We start from the raw sequence: 25,658 nt of genomic DNA on the forward strand, positions 1-25,658 counted from the left end.
AAAGCCACAGAATAAAATTTACATAATATTCCTAAAATTTATTAGCACCCTTATAAGCTTAAGCACGAGGAGTGCTGAGAAAATAGAGCTGCAAGAAAAGAAAAAAAAAAAAGGGAAAATTAATGTGCTAAGAGTTTTGAGAATTTAGTGCAGATATATTAAAAAAAGATTGGGATGATACAGTCACACGGGCGCCTCCTCATCTAGCTCTTTTGATTATTATTTTTTCCACTTTCTTATCCCTCTCCACTCAAAGTTGTCTTTTAACTGCAATAAATTCAACATTTCTTACTCAGTATACAGTATCTCCCCTTCAGCATGACTCTTTGCCCCTCTACCTTCCACCTCTTTCTGCATCTTCCTTGCTCCCTCTCATGTCTGCTTGTTGCTGCAAGGGACACGGCGATGGAGGCTGACCAAGAAATTATACTGCCTACAGCATGACGGGAGCAGCTGTCCCATTACAACTACGAAGATGACTACAGATGCTAACAATGCATACCCAGTGTAACACACACACACACACACACACACACACGGAAGGTGAATACCTGAACAGGCCTAGCTTATAGGTGTATTCATGTGTGTTCACCCCCTAGGTGGAGTCAACCTTTTATATGCCTCCTTCTCGAGACTCTCATGCAGGGATCTGACCCGTTTTCTCAGCCTACAGAAAATCTAGCAGCTTTCTCCAAAGTTGGTTGTGTTTATATCCGTATCACCACGCTGCCATAAAGTTATAAATAAATTAATAAATAAAATGACACACAGGAAGAGCAAAGGCTGAGCTCCTGCAAACACTATATTAGTGCTGCAATCTAATATAATGACAGACTTTAGTTATATTTCATGTATTGAAACAAATGTTTACAAATACAACTGTTTAAACTATAAATAAAAGCACAAGTAGAGCAGGGTGATATGACCAAAAATATTTATCACGATATATACATTTGAAAATTTGCGTTAACGATATAACTAATGATATAATTGACACTAGACAAAAAAAACTTTACAACTTCTCAACTTTATTAGTGCAAAAAACCCCAAAACAAAACATCAATGTATTTTCACTTAAACAAGCAGCTGTTTTAAGTGCATTAAAGTTATATAAAAATCTAACAGTGCAAATGCAAATTCTTTGCTGACAGCTTAACCAAAAGGCATTTCCAGTGGAAATTGGCCGACATATCCTCAGCATAACCATGTATAATATCCACAAAACTTAAAAAGAGGTTATACACGCACAATACGGTAATATTATGTTGAAGCACAGTACGTATCACTCCGCCAGGCTCCTGCCTACGATAGCCGTAATGCTCCGACAATCCATCAAGCAGTGCGGGTTCGTAGCTTAGCAAAGTCGTACTAAAACATTTGACAGATTTTCGAGCGCCGTGCACATAAAATCGTTTTGAGGTCAGTAAACACAACCAGAATTCATACATAAGGCACACTGGATTATAAGGGGCACTGTCGATTTTCAGAAAAATCTAAGGATTGATTTTAAGTGTGCCGTATTTTCCAAACAACACGGTAATAACGACGGCCCGCTATCATGCTCTACCAAAAATAGTGCTTTGTTGTGTATCTGACGGATGAAAGCCAAACCAGTTCCACACCACTCAAGTTGCAGCATTTTTACAAACCAATTCTGGTTCATCTATTTCATTTAATGATCCACTTTCACACTGCGCATGCGCGTTTTACCCACATTCTATCGCAATATTTCATTTTCCTATCATTGCCCAACATTACACCGGTATTACTGTGAACGGTATGATATAGCCCAGCCCTAAGCACAACGCAAATCTCATGAACTTGGATTTATTCACAATAGAACAATGAAACCTGAAATTGAAATTGACGCCAGCAACACGTCTCTAAAAATTTGAGCTGCCAACTTCTGTGAGAGAAATCTATTCCCATTCTCGTCTGATATCAGATATATATAGCTGCTGAACCTCACGGCTTACTTACTCCACCTTACTAATGTTTTCTACAGGCAGACCAGTTCAGCACCTGGACTCTTCGACAGCAAAGCCATGCTGTTGTAATAGATGCAGCATGCAGTTTAGTATCATCTTGCTAAAGGCATTCCCTGAAAGGCTTTCTGGATGGGAGCATGTGATAAACTAAAACCTCTGGACATCTTTCATCATTAATTGTGTCTTTCCAGATGTGCCAGCTGCCAGTTCTATGTATGTATGTAAGTATGTATTGTATGTATATAGGTATTAATGCATGCAGGTACCATCAGACATTAGCACGGAGGTCCCTCTCTGCTTTAATCTAGAGACTGCAGTGTCCATGTTTTGCACAATGCTAATCATTCTGACAACAGAACAGTTTTCCACTTTGTCTCAGTCCATTCACATCTTCATGTGTGTCTTGGTTCTTTGCACGATAGCGCTTTAACCTGCATTCATGAACCGCACGATGAGCTGTGCTCACAGATAATGATTTCTGGAAGTCTTCCTGAGCCCAAGCAAGCAGCTTACAGGCATTTACAGGCATGAATTTTGACCTTGTCCCTTACATACGGAGATTTCTGCAGATTTCCAAAATCTTCTGAAGTTATTATGGGCCATAGATTATGTAGATGATGGGATATTCACAGGCTTTTCATTTTTAGATTGAGGAACATTTTTCTGAAATTATTGCACAATTTGTAGAGTGTTTTTTGCATAATGGAGAATCTCTGCCTAAGATGCTCTTTTTATACCCGATCATGTTACTGACCTGTTGCAAATCAAGCCAATTAGCGGAAAAAAAATGCTCCTGCGGCTGTTTGTTTTCGGTATTACTCATTTTTCCAGCCAATAAACCAACATTGCTGGTGACGTAATCAGAGCCTGAAAGTTGTGTATTATAAAAAAGAGAGCACTGAATAAGTACTCACCACTGCTGTCTCTCGGGCTTCTCTTGTTTCATGCTCTCATACAGAACTGTCAGTCCCCAACTAAAAATAAACATACAAATCACTTTAACAGCAATCCAGCTTCTCAAGATTCACAGTGTCAGCCTGCCCCCTAGTGGTCACTCTGCTTACAAGGCCCAAACAGCTACTTCAGATAAAGAAACTGTAGAGTTCGTAAATTAATAATTCAAGTTTAGTCGTTAATTATCCCTTTAAGCATGAGCCGAGCTGCAGAAGTTGCTCTGTGTAAACTTTTAAAGTTATGAAACAAGGAAGCTCAAGGGCATCAACCAATTTGGTTCAAGCTAACAAAACTGAGGTAATTTGAGATCAAAAAGATGCATTTTGATCAGTAGGGGTAGCACTAGCTGCTCCCGCCAACAGCAATGTAGTGCAGAGGTGTTACACTTGTATAAAGCTGGAGAATGAGTGGCCAGATATCCAATTATTCATGATCAGATAATCCCAGAAAATTGATATTCCCAGTAAATACATTTTTTGTGCCCACTGAAGCGATAATTTGCATGGCCAGTTATCCTCCTGGTGTGACAGCAGTTTCCATTTACAGCAGCCACCTGCTGCTTTGCCACTAAGGACTCATGAGAATAGCGTGACACTGGTAATTCAGCACAGGTGCTCACCATGTGGGAGGACGGAGTTTCTTCTTTATACCAAGGTAAACCTTCAAGTTTTTCACTGGCCATTCACGTTCTGGACGGTTACTCTGACAGACAGTGGGGGAAAAAAGGAAAAATTAGTTAACGAGTCTACGAAGGAGATAACAAATAAAACGATAAAAGTATGTCTGTAGATCTTACTCTGACGTCCTTGTACATTCTGAGCGAGTTGTAATTGAGGATGAAATAACGCTCATGAAAACTGGTGAGGCCCAAACCCAAGATGCTTCGCTCCTCTCTGAATTTTATCATCCCGTGCTTGGATGCGTCCGGTTTACTGGCTGCAGGACAGAAGGCCAGATAACTGAAATTGATGCAAGCATGCCACAATGTGGCAGACCAAACAGTGCAGCAATGATTCTGTTGTTTTGTATTTACACAGGTAAAGAGTGATGGCCTCCATTGCAGCATGTTTCTTGATAAGCAGATGAGACTCTGTGCCGATGGAGTGAACAATGGGCAAGACTCGCTCCTGATAGTGCAGCGGTCGTTCTGAAAAACAGAGCATGCAGAAAGAGAGCATGTGTGAAAACATGATGCAAACTTGGGGCATTTCTGGATGACAAAGAACTTTGCAAATCTGCATTCCTCAATAGGGTCAAAGTGTCAGACAAACATGCTGAGCGCTTGATGACATAACTGGTACAGCTTCATATTTTTGGATGCTATAAATACATATTTCCGTAAATCTCACCTTACATCCTGGAAGAATTTTGTTTTGTAAATCTACATACCAATCTGTAGTAAATGACACCGTCTGTAGCAGTAAATTCCTTCCTTCTCTTCCCATCAACAACAACAATTTCCTTCAATTTCTCATCATTACTGCTCCATTTCCTCTTTAATCTGCAGATTACTGCTACTGTCATTTTCATACTGTCGCTTCCTTGTAGGGAACCAGACAGGTCACATACCAGATGCAAAACAAACTGCAGTTTGCAGCCACACTGTTGCAGGCAATTTATTTTTTTTGCATTAGTCCTAGTAAACTGTCATTTTCCAAAGCAAAATAGCCCTGTACCATATTAATGAAAAAACAGAATAATTAAGACATAGGGTTTACAAAATACCCTAAAAATTCTAAATCTGCATCAGCATTAAAAAAAATGCTGTGTTTGGCATTTGTCCTGCCTCCCTTCATCTTTTTATCAGTCTTACCCATTTCTTCCTTGCAGCAGATCTCCCAGCAGCTCCAGTAATCTTTGTCTTTAATTGGGATGTTCCGCTGGTCCAGAATCTCCAGTGTGAGCTCTAATGCTGTCATAGAACCAGGAATCTGTGGGAAGAGTGGAAATATTTGTTTTCTATAAACACCAGCCTGTTCGTTACTGTGGAACTTGATGTGTGCCAGATGAAAGAACTGGGTTGTTAAATAAATAAATGTGTTATTTGGTGAATTCCAACCCACCTTCACATGTCTCTCTCCACTGGCCTTTTCCTCCAGGTACACAGTACAAATGAAGTCACCTCCTCGTTCAGAAGGAGGCTGAAGTTTAGGGCACACAAGCAAACAAATGATCAGACAGAAAAACTGCGATGATAAAAAAAGCGTATACACAGATAACCAAATGCAGTGTTCAAACAAGTCGAAACACTTCACACAACACATTTCACTGAGATCAACTGAACAATAATAAAGGTTAATTACACAGGCAGGTGATAAACTAGAAATTAACATAATAAATTAAGTGCAAAGTTTGGTGGAGGGGGGATTATGGTGAGTGGTTGCTTTTCTAAGACTTGGGTTCGGCGCCTTAGTTTCAGTAATGAACCCTTAACACATTCAGGATGAATTACAAACTGCAAGCCGCTTCACATCCAACATTAGCATCTGACCTCACAAATGTGATTCTGGTCAAAAATTCCCATAAACACTCTCCTGAATGTTGTGGAAAGCCTTCCTAGAAGTGTTGAAGCATCATATTAAACACTATAGATTAAGATTGGGATGTCAATCAAGTCCGTGTGTGTGTGATGGCTTTTGGAAATATGATGTATCCCAGCGGGATAGAAAACTGATCCAGAAGAATTTCCTTCATTTGCTGATATGTTCTGATGATGGCTGTGGAAATGACTGTTTAATCTCACCGAAGAAATCCACCAAGTTTATTATAATTAACTAAAACTAAGCTAAAAACTGAAACTGCATGGGAAAAAATTCACACTTTTACCAAAGCTGGACTTCTGAAAAAAAATTCTAAGTGACACAATTTGAAAAACTAAACTAAAAATATAGAAGAAATATTCTTAGTTTTAGTTCTGTGTTTATATTGTAATATTTTCAATGATTTTCCTAAATCTTGCCTCTGAAATATGTCAGGTCACTGAACCATTCTTTGTTTAAAGTTTATTGTATGTTGCTCACATTTTTCAAATTCCGCATTTTGTGGATAACTTCAATCACTTCTATCTGCTTGTTCAGCTGCTGCTCATCCACCTGCAAGAGAGCATAAGCAGAGTAATTCAACCACAAATAAAAATGTATCAACATTGAAGAATCAGTGCAGGTTTTAAAAGTGCAGAATCACTGCATGCAAGGAGAACATTGTGTTGTAATCACAGTGAAGCTTGATCTTTAAGATAAAAAGATAAGACGAACACTTAGACCTCTACACCACTGAAAAGTGTTTTTAAATCCCTGATGTGTTAGCATAGAAGCATTACCACCTTTGTTATCAGCACTGACCTCAAAGATGAGTTTGTAGTGCTCAATGAGGTCTTCAATGGCGCGGCCAGCGGCATAGTCCTTCCCGTCAGTCTGGAACAGTGTGGGACCGAACACGATGGCCAGATTATGGTTGTTCATCTGGTTGTCATCCGAAAAGTGCTGCACGCTGAAACACAAGCGGTAAAAAACCCCCACACAAGTCTGTGCACAAATACATACTCAGGGAGAGGTGATAAGATGGTATCAGTCACTGTGTATCAGTTCTCACCAGTAGAGATGCTCGATAAGGGCTTGTAGTGTTGCCTTGTTGACATGAGGCAGTTTGTTCAAGAACTGCTTGTACTGGGAGATTTTAGTACTTTCATCCTGAATGGCTGGGGAAGAGAGAAGAAGATGAGGAGAAAAGTAAAAGTATTAAATAAAATTATGAACACAGAGGATATTTATAGTACAAACGGCCAGGATCAAAGAAAGAGCTGGGAGTGTAAGATGGAACGAAAAAAAATAATTTAATAAAAAAAAAAAAAAAGCACAGGACGAGAGCACAAAAGATCAAAACAGGGAGAAAGGCTGAAGAGAGGCCTGATGAAAAAGGACTCTAGACTTCTAAAACAAAGAGCATTTTTGTTTAAACTGGCATGTATATATTAAAAATGGCCAGCAGTGTGTAGGTCTTTGGTTGAAAACAATAACAAGATGATGGTACCAGACACACAGCTGTAGCATATCTTTAAACTCATTCTCTTTGCACTGTATGCTCAATTTAGCTTCAGTGTTAAAACAAAACAAAACACTAGAATTACAATGACAAACATATCATTAAATCCCTGCAATACTAGCATTATATGCTCATTTTCAATTTGAAACCAGTACATTGTCAAATGCTTATGTTACTGGGGCAAAAAAGACTGGAAAAGTTGTGCTAAAAGCTGTTTTCGGTGTAAGACTACAAATAGTAAGAGGCAGTTATGTACTGCAATAATTTCGATTGTTGAAAAATCCCTAAACAATGACGCCCAACATCAACACTAAACACCCAAACCCAAGATAAAATACAAAAGGGTTGGGGTCCTTCCTTGTAAACTAGATTAAAGTGCAGAGGGACTAAAAGCTACAGATGAGGACAGATGAGGACAGATGAGGACCCTCCTCATGAAAGTTTAAAACTTACACAAAAAAAATTAAAAGGTTTCTGTTAAACATAGCAAGCGATTTTTAAAACACAGCTTTCCCAAACATCCTAGTTTTGTTTTGGATGTTTAGTTTTTTGTTTTTATTTTTTACATTGCACACAGAAACTAAATTGTTTCACAAAAAACAAAAAACTACCAGGGTCAAGGTTATTAATAGTTATTTGCAAATCCTTTTTACTGGAAAACAGCCTGCTGTCATTTGCTGTAGTTGTCAACAAGACCCACACTCGTCTCCCGAGCGAGACTCTCTAAAGCTTTACACAGGCTGGTAGTTGTTCATCAGGTGCGATGTATGTTTTGAGTCACTGTTGTGTTGGAAGACAAAGTGATGACTGAGATCCAGGTTTGCTGCCAACTGTTTGAGGTTTTCTTTCAAAATCTTCACATATCCTTCACTCTTCCTTCCATTTTGACAAGATGCCCACTTCCAGACGTTATGAAGCATCTCCACAGCATAATAGTCCCACCACCATGCTTCACTGCGGGGACGGTGTTCTATGGGTTGACGCCTCTCCATTTTTTCTCCAAACATAAGTCACTGTGGCTAAAGAGCCTTTGTTTCGTCTCATCTCATCTGACAAAAGGACACACTCCCATATGCATAATGTTTCTTCAGGTTGTCCTTAGCATGCTTTAGTCTGTCTTGAAGGTACGTCTTCTGCAGAAGTGGACTTTTCCTTCATCTGCAACCTCACGGTTCCTGCGCAGGTTTCTAGTGACAGTCTTCTTTGAGAGTAGGAAATCCAAGTCGACTAAGTTATTCATGAGTGTCTTGACAGTTGTTCTGTGGTCTTTGGACACATCTCTCACAGGTTTTCTTTAATGAATCTTTCACTTCCTGCCTCTGTCAGGCTTGTTGTGTGCTGTGTGTCACTTTCCTAATGATAGTTCTCACTCCAGTTCTTGACACTTGGAAACACTGTGATAACGATGTATATCCATCTCTGCTTTATGAGCAGCCATAACTCTTTATTACAAGTCTAAACTGCTTTCTTGTGTTTTTGACATGATGCTTTCTCAAGTGACTGCTCAAACAGTCTACAAGGGTACAAAGTTTAAGTTAAAGCACATTAATTCACAGCAATGGTTTGTACTAAGGCTCATAAAGCTCAGGGTCATAACATGAGCCTGTTAGTTATTGTTTTTCTCCAAAATAATTCTGTTATTGTGTGCAAACAGAAATTTGAAAATAGAAATGCTATGTTGAAATTTGCTGCCCTGTTAAAAAAAAAGCGACATTGATTTTCGGCTAATAATTTTGTAATGTATTCACATGCTAAATGCCACAAAATGCATGTCTGTAAAGGGACCATGACAGGTCATCCGCCATACAGATGACTTCTTAATCCAGGAAGGCCTTGCTTGTTTTGGCATGGCAATACTAAACCAGCTCAGGTTTTAGAACAGCATGGCTCCAAACTGGCCTGTCAGTGTGTCTCTCAGCAGATGCAGTATCATGATATCAAAACATCAGAAAAACTAATTTGCCCCTTTTAAGGAGAGCCACAGGTGTCTGATCTATACATGTTTTACAGGATACTCAAAGCTCGTAAAATAATAAGAAACATAGGAATCATGAAGAAACAAAATCGTATGACTCTTACTTGCAGTGCTGAGCCAGGAGGGGGAGTCCTGTGTTGTGAACACTCCCTCTTTCAACTCCCTGAAAAACCGTTTGAGTGTGTTAGAGACGTCGTCCACCTGATGCTCTCCTTCCCTTAGGCAAAGGCTGCGAGCATCGTGACGAAACCTCTCGCACAGAGCTGCCACACGAGAGTTCACGCCGCTCTTGCGATAAATTCCCTCTGACACCATACCTAGAGATGGGACATTAACAAGCACACACAAAAACACACAGAGTAGAATGTTACACAAACACAGACTTAAACCGGAAGAAACAGCTCTTTCACCACTGACAAAAGAAAACAAAAGTTCCTCAAACTTAATCGTTATATTGCATCTTCTAACATTCAGAACATTTAATGCATCAAGTGTTTCGCCTCAACACTGCAACGATTGGCCTCTGAGGGCTTGGAAACATTGAGCTGACTGACATCTGAAGGCAAAGCAAAAACAACAACGAGGGGAAAAAAGAAAAAAAAAAAAAAATCACATGAGCAGAGCTGCTAGCGGTGAGGCCAGAAGGCCAATATGTCAAACGGTGTCAACCCACAAAGAGAGAAGTGTGATGCAGCTGCACTTCTCTACAATGAGTGCAGATAATTAAAACAATGGACCTCACACACCACACTGAGAGCAAGTTAGGCCCATGTCCACTCGAGGAAATAAGAGTCATGTTATTTCCTCTATTTTATCTTTGTCTACTTTGAACTGTTGTACATGTCAAGTTTTTCAAGCTGTGAACTCATGCAAGAGATGTAGCACAAGCAACTCTGCCACTCTGGTGAAACCAATGTTCAAGCTGTACAGCTATATAAAAGATGAGGAGAAAGATGGTTCTTCCATGGATAGATCCAGTGGAATTTAACACAGTAAACTTAAGGTCCAACTATTATAGCCACATGAGTTCAGAGAAAGATAGAAAAGGTTACAGTTCATGCTGAACCAAGAGCCTGGATTTTTGTTTGTGTGCTGAACGATGATGGTTAACTAAATTTTATGTTATACAAATGTTATATTATCAATGCTTACCATGATATGAGGTATGACTTGTGTTGTAAGGAGTCGTCTTTGTTTGGTTTGTTATGTAAGTAATGTTGCATATATGTGTGAATGTTTTATAGTGCACTGTCAAAATGTAACACAATAAACAAAACTAAAGATGCATGAAGTACATATTTACTTCACAAAAATGGTTTCTTATGTGTGTGTGAGTGTGTGTTTCTTACCACACTGTGTGATGTAGTTAATGCAGCTATCTACGATCACCGGTATGTCCGTCTCCGTGAGCTGCTGCTCGTGCAGCCTGTCTCCTCCACTCCCTGCAGCTGCCTGGATAGCTGCACACCAGCAAGAAAAATCCAGCTTTCTCTTTCCTTCTATGTACAGAGTTCTAAAAAAAAAGAGAAGAAGAAACAAATAAAGAAGAAAGAAGAATTAATAGATGAGTATGTGAGGGAAAACTGTTTCATCATTAGGAATATCTATAAAAAATAAACAGGTTAATCTTTAAAGGGGTTTCAAACTGTAAGAATAATTTGTCAATCAACGCGCAAATGATCCGTTCTCACCTGCCTTTCCCCACCAGAACCATGACTTCATTGTCTTGCTGAATTGCTGTAAAACACAAATACAGGGTAAGAACTGTTGTGCTCTAATCGCTGAGCACTCGCACAGTGATTAAATCCATGTTTGCGTGTCTTACTCACATAGTTCGTTCAGTTTGCGGAGGTGGATCTCCTCCACCTGACTGCCCTCCAGGTAAACGTGAAGTACAGACCCCTCCAGAGCAAACCACCCAACTTTGGACCTTTGTAGGTTCAAGCCATCTTTGCACATCAGCTTCCCAATCCTCTCAGAATTCAATCTCAGCAAAGGTTCTGCAGAGACTGGAATAAAGGCCTACAAGCAAAGGACATACGGCGTTTGTACTGAAGCTTCTTTAGGCTGCTCCCTTTTCAAAAACGGGAAAGAGCTCCACATATTTTGATCTGGCAGATTTTTACGCCTAAGGATCTTCCTGACGCAATCCCCAAGGGATCTGTGCCTCCTCCTGGTCTCAAACCAGGGTTTGTACAAAATCATCCTTGCCCTTCTTTTTTATTATGAGCTACATTTTATTTTATTTCATTTAAATTCAAGCTTTTAAAAACGAATACTATTTGTCACTGCTTGAAGAACACAGTGCGGGCGGCAACAAATTCAGCCTCGATTCTGGTTACATTCTGTCCAGTTACTATCTCGGCCTTCTCCCCAAGAGCTGTGGAAAGAGACAATCCTCCACAAAACTGGTTGTGTCACAGGTTGTTCATGACCTTGTGCATAACTCTGACACATCTGACTGGTCTCACAATAACTAATGAAATTTGAGTGCACACACTTTGCCCTTTCAGCCGTTGAGATAAAATGACTGTTGTTTCATTTCACACGATCACGTCAGTCGTAAAGAAAGTTGTGCTTTGATAAAATAAACAACAGCGAGCACTGTCCTGATCACTGACACCAAGCTTAATCTGCTAACACCACTTATAAGAGCTTTCTTATTTGACTAGAAATAAAGAAAAATCACAAATCTCTCCGTTAAGCTGAATATATGTATTTGATTGTTACCTTGGCGATAGACTTGACCCACTGGGATTTGACTTCTGAGTCATCGGTGCCAAACAGGTAGAGACGCTCAGACTCTGTATAAATTTCAAATGTATTGTTATACCTGGGGGTGGGAGAAAAAAAAAAAAAAAAAGAGGTTAGAAGAGCAGACACTGGGAAATTTAAGAAAGAGAAGGAGGAGACATACGATTCATCTCGCTTAACATTACAAGGTGTCATTGCATTTTTGCTGTAAATGTGCATTTACGACGGACAGTGTGTGGGTGTTTGCGTACCCATGTCTGTCGTCGTTGTCGGAAGCCAAACACACGATCTCTGAAGCCTTGAGAGCTCCATTTGGGTTTGAGTTCTTGTCACTTTCGTAGTAGCTGAAAACGCCATCATTTAGCGTGCACCAGCGACGACTGAACTCTATATTGATAGACAAATAAATATTTGCCAAGCATAATAGTGATAATCACTTTAACTATTCTTTCTTCTTGTGGTAAGTGTTGCTGTTGTAGAGTGTTTGTGCTTACCCTCTTTGGCCTTGCGCTCTGTGACTGGCCGAGCCATGGATGCAGTTTTGAATAGGAAGCCATTGTGAGACACGGAAGGAGGTAGTGGGTAAGGTTCTGGGTCCATAGCATCCACCTCCTCTAACCGTGGTAGCTCTACAGAAAAACATTGTAAAGAATTTGATTGTATGAAAGTAAAGAAGTGTTTACGACACACTCTTACGGTCTCTTAAACTTTTAAACCCTGTTGAAATGGCCCCTCCCTCATTTCTCAACACTCTGCTTTGAGTTCTTACCTCATAGTTGAACTATGTTTTGCTATGACTGTAGTCACCCACTCTTAAAATGTCAGTGCCTTGATCCATCTGACGTCACCAAATATCAACCAATTTCTAAATTACCTCATTGCTAATACCAAGATTATTATAGTTAACTAAAAACTAACCTAAACCACATCTTAGTTCACTATAAAATAAAAAGTAGACTTTAGAAGAAAATGTCAACTAACAAATGATATAAAGTATTACAACTTGCCTGATGAGGCTTTGATGGGAGTGTTTATTGAGACTTTTGATGTCTACAAGACTGAGTCAATGACTTTTTAAAAGTTCTGTTAACTAGAATCAGGGGGCTGTTAAACAAAAGCTAAACATGCTTTACACCAACAACATGCCTCTAAACTAGCCTGCCTGCAATCCAGACCTGTGACCCACTAAAAACATGTCACACATTTAGAAAATGAAAGACAACACAAGCAACAAGGAGCACCTCCTATGTGAAGCAAGACTGGGGAAACACTGTTCAGCTGATTACAGGTTCAGTAAATCGCTGCATTCTGCTCTCACTTAGAGCTTAATAAGCATTCAAACTTCTTGGATTGCAGAATTGATATTAAGGGTCCACTCATTATTTCAAGATCCTGTTGATTACTGAAGCAAAAACAATTTTAATGTCAGGGAAACACAATTTTTGAATGACCTAACTGAGAGGATCCAAATTACAAAGCCAACTGCTTTGTATAAAATCCTTTTTAACGTATCCCTCCAGTCCGTTCTCGTTTCCAGAATCTGCCTGCCTATAAAGCACGCTGTGTTTCGACAAGTGCTTTGTGAAAAAACATGTTATTTTTTTAAATCAATACTTTAACAAACTCTTTCATGAAAGCTCTACTCAGTCCATTAAAAACAAATGTGTGCTTGGGACCCTGAGCTTGCACGCATACTGTACCTGTGTTCAGATTATGGTTCAATAACTCGGCCTGTAGGGGTTGCGAGTGTGCGGTGGCCAAGGAGAGGGGGGAGGGTTGACTTTCCAGCCCAGTTGAACAATTCACATCTGCACCGCAGAAAATCAGGCTCAGCGTCTCCAGTACATCGCTGCACTGCACATTTATACAAAGAGCCTGGAGAAAAGGGGAGAGCAACAGACAAGGAGACACACGAGTAAACGCTCGTGTACAAAAATAACAGGCGGAAACAACTGTGTACCGTTTCTTGGCAACGACTTCTGGCTTTATAGTGCAAGTATTGAACTGAAATTCATTTTACCTCCAAATGCAGACATATCATTTATTTGTTATAGACATATAAAAAGAACTGCATTGCTCAGAAAGTAGGAGACCAAAGAGGTTGGATCAACATTAACTATGACTTAACACAGTTAAACATGGACAACAATTAAAGCAAAGCAGGGAAGGAAATGAGGGTGTGAGATGAAATTAAGACAAGGAAGGAAGGAAATATGGAGGACAGGATGAGAGCGTCGACTTGAGAAGCATTTAGGTAATAAAGAAAAAGGAGTTGCTTTTGTTCTTTTTAAGAAAGAAATCTACAATACAAGACTAATGAAAAAACTAACAAATGGTTTTAATACTGTGATCCTGCTGCAGCTGAAAAGGTTCAAATCATGTTGTTTGAAGTTCTTTCAGTTTTCAGAATGAAGTGAACTTCTGCACGCCAAACAAACTGCGTGTTTGTCTGTCAGCGTATGTGGGCTTTAAAACCTGCACGGCCTTTTGCCCAAGAACCCTCATGCTTTACTGTCAACACTGCTCCACTCCTCCTTCCAAATAGATTTAAAAACCATTAAAGTATACTCTGTGTTTTTATTGAATAACAAACATTGCAGTGTCAACAGCAATCTCCACTCATTTTATTTTGGGATTTACCGCAACTGTAGATTACTCTGGTTAGACTATATACAAAGTATTCTCAGGTGTCCTCGAGCCATTTTGGAATGATTAGATTATAAGTCCTAGCTTATGTATTTATCACTTTGTACTCTTTGTGCATGACTGCACAATTGTTTGCAGTCGTTTCCTCGTCACTGATATAACTTGAAGGAATCTTCAGTAATTTTATTACATCCTTGGATGTAATGGAAGCTGTGCAGCAAAAGGTTAAGCTGGAGACACAAAGGACTAGTGTCAAAAACCTGATCTGAATGGAAATCTAAAAACAAAACAGAATTTTTTTTTTTTTTTTACAATATATTTTTGTAAGCTGAGCATTCTTGAATCTCATAGGAAGGCTCAGACTTTCAGGAGCCTGTTTAGCTCAGTGGGTGAGAAGGTAACTATATGACACATGGCTAAAGTGCAGCAGTCTGGCTTTGAGTCTGACCTGCGGCCCTGTGCTGCGTGTCCTCGCTTTCTCTCCCTCTCATCTGGTTTTTCTGTCTGTCTTCGCTGCTCTACTGTCAAATAAAGACTAAATATGCCCAAAAACTAATCTTTAGAAGAAAAAAAATGTCTGCTTTGCAATGTAGGCATACGTACCGCTGCGGCAACCCTAAAATCTACACGCACCCTGATATTACACGTCTCATTTAACCCCCGACAACACCACCAAGGACAGAACTATCGTGACAGGTCCAGATGTCTTTACCTGCAGTAGGGAACTTTCCTGGCAGTGATCACACAAACATTTTTAACGTGCTAACAAAGAAGCTGTTGCCATCATCTCTCCTTATTAATAGCTCATGAGCGATGACTGATGTGCCATTACTGGCAAACCAGCGAAGGAATTTAAAACTCAGGCAGGTGGAATGCAGCACAAGTTGAGAAAGACGTAATCAGCATTGTGCTAACTCGCTGGAACGATGATGAATATAACTGGTGTTCACTCATATAAATAAGTTCCACAGCACTTCTTTAGACTATAAACAACAAACAAACTAACCCTGAGCACAAGGAAAGAAGAAGAGAGAATACACACCCAGGCATGTCTGTCTTCAGTTAAACGCAATAAGCTCTTTTGGGTCTGACTGAGAAATTCCCCAGTGCACACACACACACAGACACAGCCCCTCCTCTATTTAAGCACTACTGAGCTTACACACACACGCACACACGCACACAAACAAACAAGGCAATTAGCAAAGATTAGAATTGCAAAAGATACACCCACACAAACCCAAAAAACACAAAGACAAACTGCCAAAGCACCGATGGGTTGAGAGAATTTAAAACATCAAGAATTATAAATGGGGTTGTTTGCCAGAGTGACAGCACTTCCCATTCCCAAAGCCACAGATCCTGAGACATTACGCAGTCTGGCTTTGTTTCAGTCCAATGAGTCGGAGTGCAGCTGCAGACCGGGTCAAGCACTGAAAGATTTGGCAAACAAAATTCAGGGCGCTCTAAAGAGCTGCTTAAAATATCACTAGTAATTTTTTTGTCCAGGGTGAGGCCCAAAATCAGTAAAACAGGCTGTATTTTTCCTTAAAAATCCATCCATGATCTGGTTTTCATGCCCAAGTAGATGAAGTTTTTGGTCTTTAAATCTTTAAAAAGATTTAAGGCAACTTGAAAATGTTATAAAACTATACACAACAAATAAAAAGATGGGTGTAACCTGCTCTTTATCACTGATGGCAACCAAATTTTTCCACTTTTGGTCAACAACATCAAAATGACCACACTGTTTAGCTGTACCGGCCTGCAATGAAGATGCCACTGCAGCCCAACAAACACAGTCATCCGAACTCTTGTTTGACCACAAGCACAAAGCAGTTCACAGACTCTGCCATCAACAAATAAGTGTGTTATGCTCTGTGCCGATATATTTGCATGTGTATGTGTGCGGTCCGTACACAACAATGCACAAAGAGAACAGAGGGAAAAAATCAGTGCTTGGCTTCATCCCATGTGGACACCTACGCTGTGCAAAGAGCCAGTGTACAGTAATATGACAACAGCCTTTTCTTCTGTCCAGGAAAATTGAACCTATCAGAATGAAGTACAATGAGGAAATGGGCTGTTTGAGTGTTAAGAAACCTCACCCTTCAACATCTGCTGCCGATGAAACAGGCAGTAATGTAATAACGCACACAGAGAGAAGGGAATTCAAGAATCTTGCAGAATTTCCCAAGAGAGACAGAGGCAGAGAGATTTTTATCTGGGCGTGTCAAAAAAAAAAAAAGCCAACAAAAAACATAGGCCTCCATCTGGCCTCTGCATTTGTATGGGGCTGAACTGGAGGAAAAGGAAGATGAGGGAGGGAAAGGAAGAAAGAAAAATATTGTGAAAAGAAGATGAAAGCATTTCAGTCAGCCACATTAATCAGAGACAGATTGTTTTTGGCTAGAAACTCAACCTATGTACAGACAGCGATACTAACACATGCAGGCTTTGCTGTGTAGACTTTAGCACGAAATACCCCAAACTACACACACACTTACAGATGTGTATGTACGTGCATATATTAAATCCAGATGAGAAAGAGCTATTCGCATATGTTCCATCATTACCTCACCGTGTGTAGCTTAAAGAGAGAGGGAGATGGTCAGGGAGGTGAAAATCCAGACAGAAAAAGGAGGGCAGAGAAAAAAAAAAATGATTTGAAGGAAAAATCATTTTCCTTCAGAGTTCCAGACAAAAAAAAGGAGGGAGGGAAAAAAGCACTGCAAAATAAACAAGAAAGGAGATCACATGTTGAGCCAATCTCCCTGTAGAAATCGAAAGGATTTATAACCTGAAATCCTAAAGTGTGAATGAGGACATGATGGGAATGGTCGGAAAACAGAAGAATTAAATAGGAAGAATGAGCAAAAGCAGAAAACAAAAGGAGAAGGTATGTGATGAAGAGCTCTTCTTATAAGGAATCCAATTACAAAACTTTAAAAGCATAAAAAACAAGGCCGTAAAGAGATTTTTAATCCTGTACCTTAGTTGTTAGTTTGCTATGATAAAATACCAACAACATGCTGATAGCCAACAGCACACAGTCAAGGAGACCTGGGAAAGCAGAGTGGCCGTCAACTTTTCAATAACCGATTGCTTTATTTTCTCAAATGTCACTAAAATAGCCACAAAGTTATGAAAAAAAGTTAAACTATGACAACTATCCCCAACTCAAACACAGAGGGACTATCAAACTGTCTGCATTAAACAACTCTATGTCACACTGTGCACTTCATTATGAAACGTCATCTATGCTCTGTCACTTCTTCCCTTTCAAGGAAACCACGAGCCAACAAAGCCTTTAATGTCAACCTAAAGGCCATAAAAAGCTTCAAACTGTTTAACAGGAAGATGGCAACGCCACAGAGGAAGAACAACTCATGGATGACTGTTACTTTATTCTTAACATGCAGGTGACTAACATTCAATAGATGTCTTCTAAAAACAGATGCAGTTGTGCCTACAACTGCATCTGTTTTGTTTCTGTAAGAAGGAAATGCAGAGTATGGTTTTTCCAGGGAATAAGAAACCCAGTGTAAAACTGTGGTCACAGCTAGAGTTCACTACTTGATGCAACTGAGAAAAATTAGGAAGCCACAGTAACAACAGAGGAAGAACCAAAAGAGACAAAACAGGAGACGACGATCATGATTTACAGATGGAAACATACAAGCACACAAAAAGAAAGCAGTACAGACCAAATACAGAAAAGGCACACAACCATGCCCACGCAGGCAAATTCATGTGCATTTCAATGTGTTGCAGCTCACTCCAGAGATAAAAAAAAAACCCCATACACACACAGACACACAATAGCTCTAATGTCTCACTAACACAGAGCTGCAGTGCTGCAGTCCCCATAGTGTCAACACAAAAATGTTTCCCACAGACACATTCAAGCACATGACTGCACACACATACTGTCAGAGATCTAAAATCCACTTCCACACATCGCTTTAAACGAACCACCCCTGAAATGCAAGGTTGTGCTCTTTTTCTTAACAGAGCTAGCCTAAAAGGACTCAGAGAGCTGCAAAAACAAGGCATATTTCACTACCCTGTCCTACAGCTCCCCTCTTATACATAGCCCAACCTGGAAGTTCTCAGTTCCCGTCAGTCAGTCCGCTATTTGAATGTCAGTTGACAAAGACAGCCCGGAAAAGTTGCAAATGTAAAAGTCTGAAGCTCAAATCAAAAAGAAAATTATAAAAAATATAAATGACTTGCAAATAAGAAAAAAAGAGCAAGGAGTGAAGTGATCAAATTTCTTCAGCGGTCAGAGTCAAACAATGTGTAGGACAGGAGGAGGAGGAGGAAAACAGAGGGAGGGGTGGAGTTACAGCACATTCCAGTTAAATCAGTAAGTAATGATGTCACATTAAGGAAAAAAGTAAAAACAAAGAAGAAAGCGAGCAAGAGAAGTGGGGTTAAAAAGCCAGGAGTAGATAAATGACCCTGAATTAGCTAAGGGTGCTGCTGCACTCACAGAGTGTGCAAGCATGTTTTTGTCTTCATTTCACACTCTTGCACACTTACATCACCTTTTTTGTCACCAGCTGACACATGTGCAGAGTGTACAATTTCTGAAAGGCACACCCAAGCAGAAGCAATGCTCATCTGTATTTTTCTCATGAACAGGAAAAAAACAAACAAGTAGAGCAGCCATTTAAGTAATCACCTCTGAAATGGGGGTGGAGTGGTGTGTGTGTGTGGGTTTGTGGGAAGGGGGGCATGAAAGCTGTAGGAAAGTCCAACAGATCACGTCCTCTATAGGTCCCAAAGACCCAAGAGAGAGATAAGAAAAGAGCAGAAAATGGAGCCATCAGGGAGGAGGACAAGCAGCTGCTTTTAAAACAAAAACTAAACAACTTCCTTTATCTCATTCTGCACATCCCAAACACAGTGACTCACACTCACTCACACACACAAATGTAAAAGCTTAACGGCTTGAGGGGGAAAAACACATAGCTCACAGTCAGGTGCTAAATGTGACTCATTTACACACCAAGTTTATCTGTGACCTGTACACATTGTTAGCAGTAACTGGGTTAAGCTCCTAAGAAGTGACCGAGCTGGGTCTGAAACACTCAGTCATTAATCACACATGATGGAGCCCAGTATAAAAGCTATGGCCATTCCATGGCCACTCACATTTCCTGATTCTAAACAATACTAACCAACTAATGTGTCATCTTCAAGCAAAGCGTCGCCCACCACAAGTACACAAAGACACCGCGGTTGTCACATTTAAAAGAGTCGTTGCTCAGAGTCGGTTCTGGGACCTTGCAGAGTTGCAAGTTTGAAAAAAATGACTCAGAAGCAGGGATTTCACAGGGTTTAGTCCTGAACCTGCATTAATCAGTCTTTAATTCTTCTCTAAAATTGAGGTTTGCAAAATTACTTCAAGTGATAGAGCGTGTTTCACAAGTTTAACCAGTTTTTTTAGTCTATAAACCCAACAAAGTCCCACAAATGCCTTAAAAACAAGAAAAGTGTCAAATGTTGTAAGACTGGATCAACCAGCTGCAGAAGCATACTGGCTGCTTTACTGTAAGTATCTAAGTGTTAAATAACACTTTCGCCACAGTCACAGGATCTTACCATGTATTTACACAAAGGAACGTGCTTATTTTTATGCTCTTTCTATTGGCTTCAAAGGAAATTCTGCATATTATTTTAAGTTACTGCTCAAAACAAGAACTCTGAACAGAATCATCAACTTCGAGGTGCAAACCAAGGATGTCAAACTCATTATACACAAAGGCAGCCCACTTTAATCTTAAGGGGTAAAGATCAAAGTAAAACTATATGATAAATCTGTATTGCCCAGACTATCCAGTACTTATAAAATATGAAGTTTGCATTAATGAAAATGTCCTTATAGTGAAAATACAGAAACTTCCCTGTCGTTTAATTATGTTAGTTAATTACTTTGATTCCGTATGAAGGAATCAATCAGCAGGATAAGTTGAAAAACTTGTTTTACAACTACAGTTAAAAAAAAAAAAATCAAAATCGATGCATACCTTCATACTTTTAGTGGGTGGATTTGAGTATTACTTGGCCAACTCTGTCCCCCAGGCCTTATATTTGACAAACCTAGGAGGCATTTTTGCATGCTTTTGCATATGCCAAAACTGTTAATATATTTTTTCCACTCACCAATTAACCCCAGTATAATATAACAAGAAATGCAATTTTTCTTCACAGTACCAGTCCAAATAAACTGCATGTAGAGAATGCTGAGGCACCAATCTGACAAAGACAACAAAAACATTCCTGCTGCACTGAAGATTCCCACTAGCCCCCATATTTCTTAAACAGACATTAGGAACAAATGGGATCATTTTGTAATGCTGGCTGCCTGCCAAGCTAAGCAATTAGAGAACCAAGGGCTTGGAAGGAGGGGTGACCAAAAAGAAGATCCTGTGTGGAGATAGCTGCCTTTCTGGAAGTTTCTCCTGTCAGTGCAGTAGTTTTTCCTAAATGAAAGGCATACAAAAACCTGCATGGGATTCAGGAAAAAAAAAAAAAACAACCTCAAGGATCCTGATACTGTGAGAAACGAGATTCTCTAGCATGATAACAGCAGTCAGGTCTGAAGGAAACAAGACACTATTCAATACTATCCCAGCCAGGAAGTGTGGTGGTGGCAGCATCATGCTGTGGGGGGATTTTTTTTAAGCAGGGACAGGATGACTCATCTGGGCTTATGAACACCGAATGATGCTAAGTACACAGATGACCTAATGAAGGCAATAATGCACCTGGGCAGCGTCTCAGACTAGTATGAAGGTTCATCTACCAACAGGATAATGGGAAAACTGATCCTGAAGTCGTGAGCCGGCTGTTTGTGACATTCAAGGCTCCGGTTGCCTAGGTAACCCTCTAGTGACTTTATTATCAGGTCATATGTTAATCAACAGTATTCTTCAGTCTGGTACTTTCAATCACACAGAAACAGGAAAAGTTTATTTAGGGCCCCGCCCACTACTCATAGCAAGCGGTTATTTCCCTCATGGAAAGATTACGGAAAGTCATTCACTCTCTCTGGTTTCCGGTTGGCACCTCGCTTCCAATGTGGACACATTTTAAGGCCCCATCCGCACACTCAGCTATTCGCTTGTCACTTTACATCACTTTACACTTTGCAGATGCTCACTAGCAGAAATTTCTGGCAATGCAGTGCGCAGATTCAGAATTAAACACAACGGTATCACAAGCAAACTGTGACTTTGACTTACGTGATTGAGCTCCCTCTGGTTTCCATACAGAGCGTGGTACCTCCTGTATTTGCCCTGGCGATATTTGTTGCTGATGAAGCGTCTTCTCTCTTCGCTGCAGCTCGAAGGCGACAGAGCTTCACTTGGTGGGACATTAGCTGCCCAAAAACTGTTAGCCCGCTCGTTGCCTATCACCAGGAATAACTGCGACAAGGGCAGGGTGAACAGGAAAATAAATAAATAAATAAAAAATGAAGAGAAGTACTTCCACACTTATTCTATCTTTCTTCTGTAGCACTTACTAGATCAGATTACTGACACTTCTGACCTGCAGGTTTATAAAACAATATAATGAAACCCACACAAAACCACCGGTAACTACTGCCTCGGAAACTTCCACAGAGATGAAACTAAAACTAAGCTGTCTCAGCTCCAAAATGATTAATTGCAGAAACATTATATTTGAACATACTAGTTAATTAATCTTAAGACTTTAAATATTTAAAGAAACTGGACATAAATCCTTGTCTTTGGAGTCTGTTCTAATTTTTATATCAAAAACATCTCAACAATTAATTAGAGAGAGAATTTCTATTTGTACCTGAATAAGCTCTTCTGTCCAAACTTTCTTATCCATCTTCAGACTTCGAACTTTTGAAATGCTAGGGCCTAGTCCTCTGTGCTCCCCTGGAATAACACACATACACATATTAAAGCCAAGTTCAATCTTGACCATATTATAAGCTCTGTACGGACAACCAAATAACTCTTTACAAACAGACAAAAAACAAACAACAAGTGCAGTGAAATGATTGATTTTTTAATATTTCAAGGCAAAAATCACTGCTGACCAAAGAGAACACGCAGGCTACAACTAGTCATTAGGTTTAGGAGGTAATTACTTTCACACAGGGCCAGGTAGCGTCACCTAAAAACAGCATTGTGTTTTAGCAAAGGGTCAAATACATTTTCACAGCACTGTACAATTACTGCCCTGTGGTTTTATGCCTCTGCCAAACAGCACAACCAACCAACCACACACTGATATCAATGTGTGTCCAGGCTTATTTCACCTTAGTAGAAAAAGACTTTATTTACTAGAAAAATCTATTAAGTGTCTGCATACTAAAAAAATAGAGGTGCAACAAAATCGGAGGTGACCGCAGAGAAGCTACAAGTCCTAAAGTACGGCTGCCTCACACATGATTATCAGAAGCACACATAATTCGGCCAAGAGTTTAAAGGTGGGTAGTAGAAGTGGGTGACATAGCCTGACATTTATATCATGATTCTTTAAATTAGAATATTAATATTTCCTGTGATAAAAAAACAAAAAACATGCCCTTTAAGAATGGCCCAAAAAAGTATTTTTTAGGAAATGATATGAGTGAAAAACAGAAGTGAGCTCTGACCACTAACATCTAAATAGTCCCTGAGAACAACTGAACATTTGTCCTAAACTGGAGTGTTTTCCTAAAGAACTTCCTGAAATATCACATCTATGACAACTGATGGCCACGACAAAACAAAGTCACAATGCCTCTTGTGCTGGAAGCCACATGTTAATTCTGATACTCAGCAACTAAAAGTCAAAATGCTGCTAAACACATAGTATTCACACTGACAGCCCAAAGCACCGCACAAAAACAAAATCAGAACACACAAACCTGCGCACTGTTTGCACACCACCACACACAAATTGATGGCGGCCCACTCCGGCTTCGGTGCTTCACAGTCGGCGCACAGACTGTTGCTAGACTCCGCCCAGATCCGCTCAGCCACCTCGCTGTTAGACAATGCCTCACCTATCGCGTCTCGCATAGTATTCACCCACTGCTCTCTCATCTGCTCTGACTCTGCGATGAAGCTGCGGAGAGAGGCAAGCATATGGACGAGTGTTAACGCTGACATGAAGGTGAGAAATGACGCTTAGATCGCTGTTGTTACGCTAAATATACTCAAGACCTGGAAACCACATAAACTCACAGAGGCAGACAAGCTTCCTCTTTTCACCCTGTCTGCTGCATGCTCAGTTTATCTTCCCTTAAATTAGTAATACATATAAATATACTTTACAGAAATAAATTGAGTAATTATTTCCTGCCCTGAAATATTTCTGGATGTTACATGGGAACAAAAGCACAAAACCACAGATACAGTACTTCAAATACAGTAAAAACACTAAATACGGTACTTTAAAATACAAATCATAACATTAGCTTAACAACTTAAATAAAAAGTTGAATCATGAATTTCAGAATAAATCAGTATCAGCTGTATTAGTATACAACTAAATAAATTGAGTTAAATCAACAAAAATACAGATAACTGCCATTTATTTGGGTTTTGGAAATGTAATGGAAAATCTGAGCACTGGCAAAGAATTACATTTTTGTCCAGATCTGAATCATTGTCTTTTCTTATTACCAATTTCTTTCATTTACATTGCTGATGTAGACATAATGAGAGAAAAAAAATTCTTTTTAAACATTTCTAAATCTTCAACCTTTCTTATTATTACCAGGTCTGAATGAAAATGAGACTCTTTCACATATGTTTACAGTCAAGAGACTCAGAGCCAGTACACTAGTCCACACAAACACACATTTCCCCATCCTGTCATGCTGAGACCCTGCACTACAGGCGCAGGCTGTGAACTGTCAGCCAAAAGACCACACACCACATGCACTCATGCACAAACATATCCCCTGCACTTCTTCGCACAAAAACACGCACACACACAGTCACACAAAAGACTTTTCACATTCTTGAAAGACGACCAGCTGAGGATTGAGGGACTGTGGGAGAGTTCTCACTAAAACAATATGACCTTGTAACCCAGCAACTCAACTGAAGAGCAACTCAGATGCTGATAATGAGGAATGATCATCGTCTCTAAACTGTCTAATTAGCATATCCCACAGTTGATCTCACATAAACAGTTTTATATAAATATTATATATTTATATAAACCCAACTGCTTAATTACTGCAATAAGAGGTGTGATAGTCACACAAACATGGGAAAGGTGTGAGAGCAGATTTCATTTCTGTGTGCATGCAATACCTAAATATGCGATAAGGTGTGGTGAGATCAAAGCTTCGGCGATCTGAGACCTTAATGTTTCCTACATTCATCTCAATAGACGTGATACCCAATCCAATACGATAGTCCTGTAAGAAATGGAAGATGAAATGTAAATTACACTGTTCCAACAAATCAAAAAAACAAAAACAAACAAACAAAAAAAACATTTCTTATAATTCTAACAATCATTAAAGTAAAGAAAACAAAATGCAATTATCTTAAGTACAAATCTGTACACACAGCTGCACCCAGAGTTCTTACATCAATATTTTTGTAGAGGAAAACTTTATCTGAGGCAACAACTGTGTAAAGTTTGGAGCGTAACCCTTTTAGCTCCAAGTAGCCCTGATAGTCTGGGGCTAAAGGTGAGCCGGGGTTCATGACAGTGTGCCTTTGGCGCCCACTGGTGCAATCCTGCAGTACAGTCACCCATTCATTTCGTTCAGCTGCAATGAGAGCGCATAGGCATGTCAGATCAGACATGAACGTAGTAAAATCGGCACCCACAAATATATATATGAACTGAGTTAACTGCATATTTTGAGACATGGGAAATAACTGTCTGTACAAGTGTAAGCACATATATAGCTGGGTGAACAGACATACCTTCACTTTCAGCCCTAAAGATGAAGGTTCGATTGTTTGTAACAACTTCAAACTTCAGCTCCCCCACAGTGGTCACATTAGTGATGAAAGCTGTTGAGATGATCCCCTTAGAATACACGTCCTACAACACAAGATAGCACAACACACACTCAGCATCTCAGATTAGTGCTGCAGCTATCGATTACTTTAATGATCAGTTATTTCATCAATTAATCAAGCGATCAGTGAATTAAAAGCAATTTAAAATTAACCACTCATTGGTTTCAATATTAATTGCAGTGTTTTAGGTCATTTAAATGCATATAACTTCATTGTATTTACGTACCATTAAAAGTCATATTTATTAAACAAAACATTTTCATAAATGCAAAAAAA

General features: G+C 39.6%; 2 protein-coding genes across 5 annotated transcripts in view; one reads left to right on the forward strand and one right to left on the reverse strand.

Moving 5' to 3' along the window:
* Positions 1–25,658, forward strand: part of clpb (ClpB family mitochondrial disaggregase) — a 520,737-nt gene that overhangs the window by 393,019 nt on the left and 102,060 nt on the right. The window lies entirely within an intron of this gene.
* arap1 (ArfGAP with RhoGAP domain, ankyrin repeat and PH domain 1) overlaps positions 1–25,658 on the reverse strand; it is a 58,795-nt gene that overhangs the window by 5,935 nt on the left and 27,202 nt on the right. For all 4 annotated transcript variants that reach the window (XM_005746910.2, XM_005746907.1, XM_005746909.2 and 1 more), the window contains exons 8-30: positions 25,284–25,404; positions 24,939–25,123; positions 24,657–24,763; positions 23,258–23,457; positions 22,192–22,277; positions 21,612–21,794; positions 13,413–13,587; positions 12,207–12,341; positions 11,964–12,099; positions 11,689–11,791; positions 10,788–10,980; positions 10,650–10,695; positions 10,308–10,471; positions 9,063–9,275; positions 6,534–6,639; positions 6,284–6,431; positions 5,963–6,034; positions 5,006–5,083; positions 4,756–4,873; positions 3,976–4,089; positions 3,739–3,878; positions 3,562–3,644; positions 2,903–2,962 (exon numbers count right to left, since the gene is read on the reverse strand). In XM_005746910.2, coding sequence (XP_005746967.1) covers positions 2,903–2,962; positions 3,562–3,644; positions 3,739–3,878; positions 3,976–4,089; positions 4,756–4,873; positions 5,006–5,083; positions 5,963–6,034; positions 6,284–6,431; positions 6,534–6,639; positions 9,063–9,275; positions 10,308–10,471; positions 10,650–10,695; positions 10,788–10,980; positions 11,689–11,791; positions 11,964–12,099; positions 12,207–12,341; positions 13,413–13,587; positions 21,612–21,794; positions 22,192–22,277; positions 23,258–23,457; positions 24,657–24,763; positions 24,939–25,123; positions 25,284–25,404 — 2,966 coding nt within the window. The remainder of the gene's footprint in view (positions 1–2,902; positions 2,963–3,561; positions 3,645–3,738; positions 3,879–3,975; positions 4,090–4,755; positions 4,874–5,005; positions 5,084–5,962; positions 6,035–6,283; positions 6,432–6,533; positions 6,640–9,062; positions 9,276–10,307; positions 10,472–10,649; positions 10,696–10,787; positions 10,981–11,688; positions 11,792–11,963; positions 12,100–12,206; positions 12,342–13,412; positions 13,588–21,611; positions 21,795–22,191; positions 22,278–23,257; positions 23,458–24,656; positions 24,764–24,938; positions 25,124–25,283; positions 25,405–25,658) is intronic.

The sequence above is a fragment of the Pundamilia nyererei genome, unplaced genomic scaffold, assembly GCF_000239375.1.
Source record: "Pundamilia nyererei isolate P.nyererei 1_Seehausen unplaced genomic scaffold, PunNye1.0 scaffold00185, whole genome shotgun sequence".
Classification (NCBI taxonomy): Eukaryota; Metazoa; Chordata; class Actinopteri; order Cichliformes; family Cichlidae; genus Pundamilia; species Pundamilia nyererei.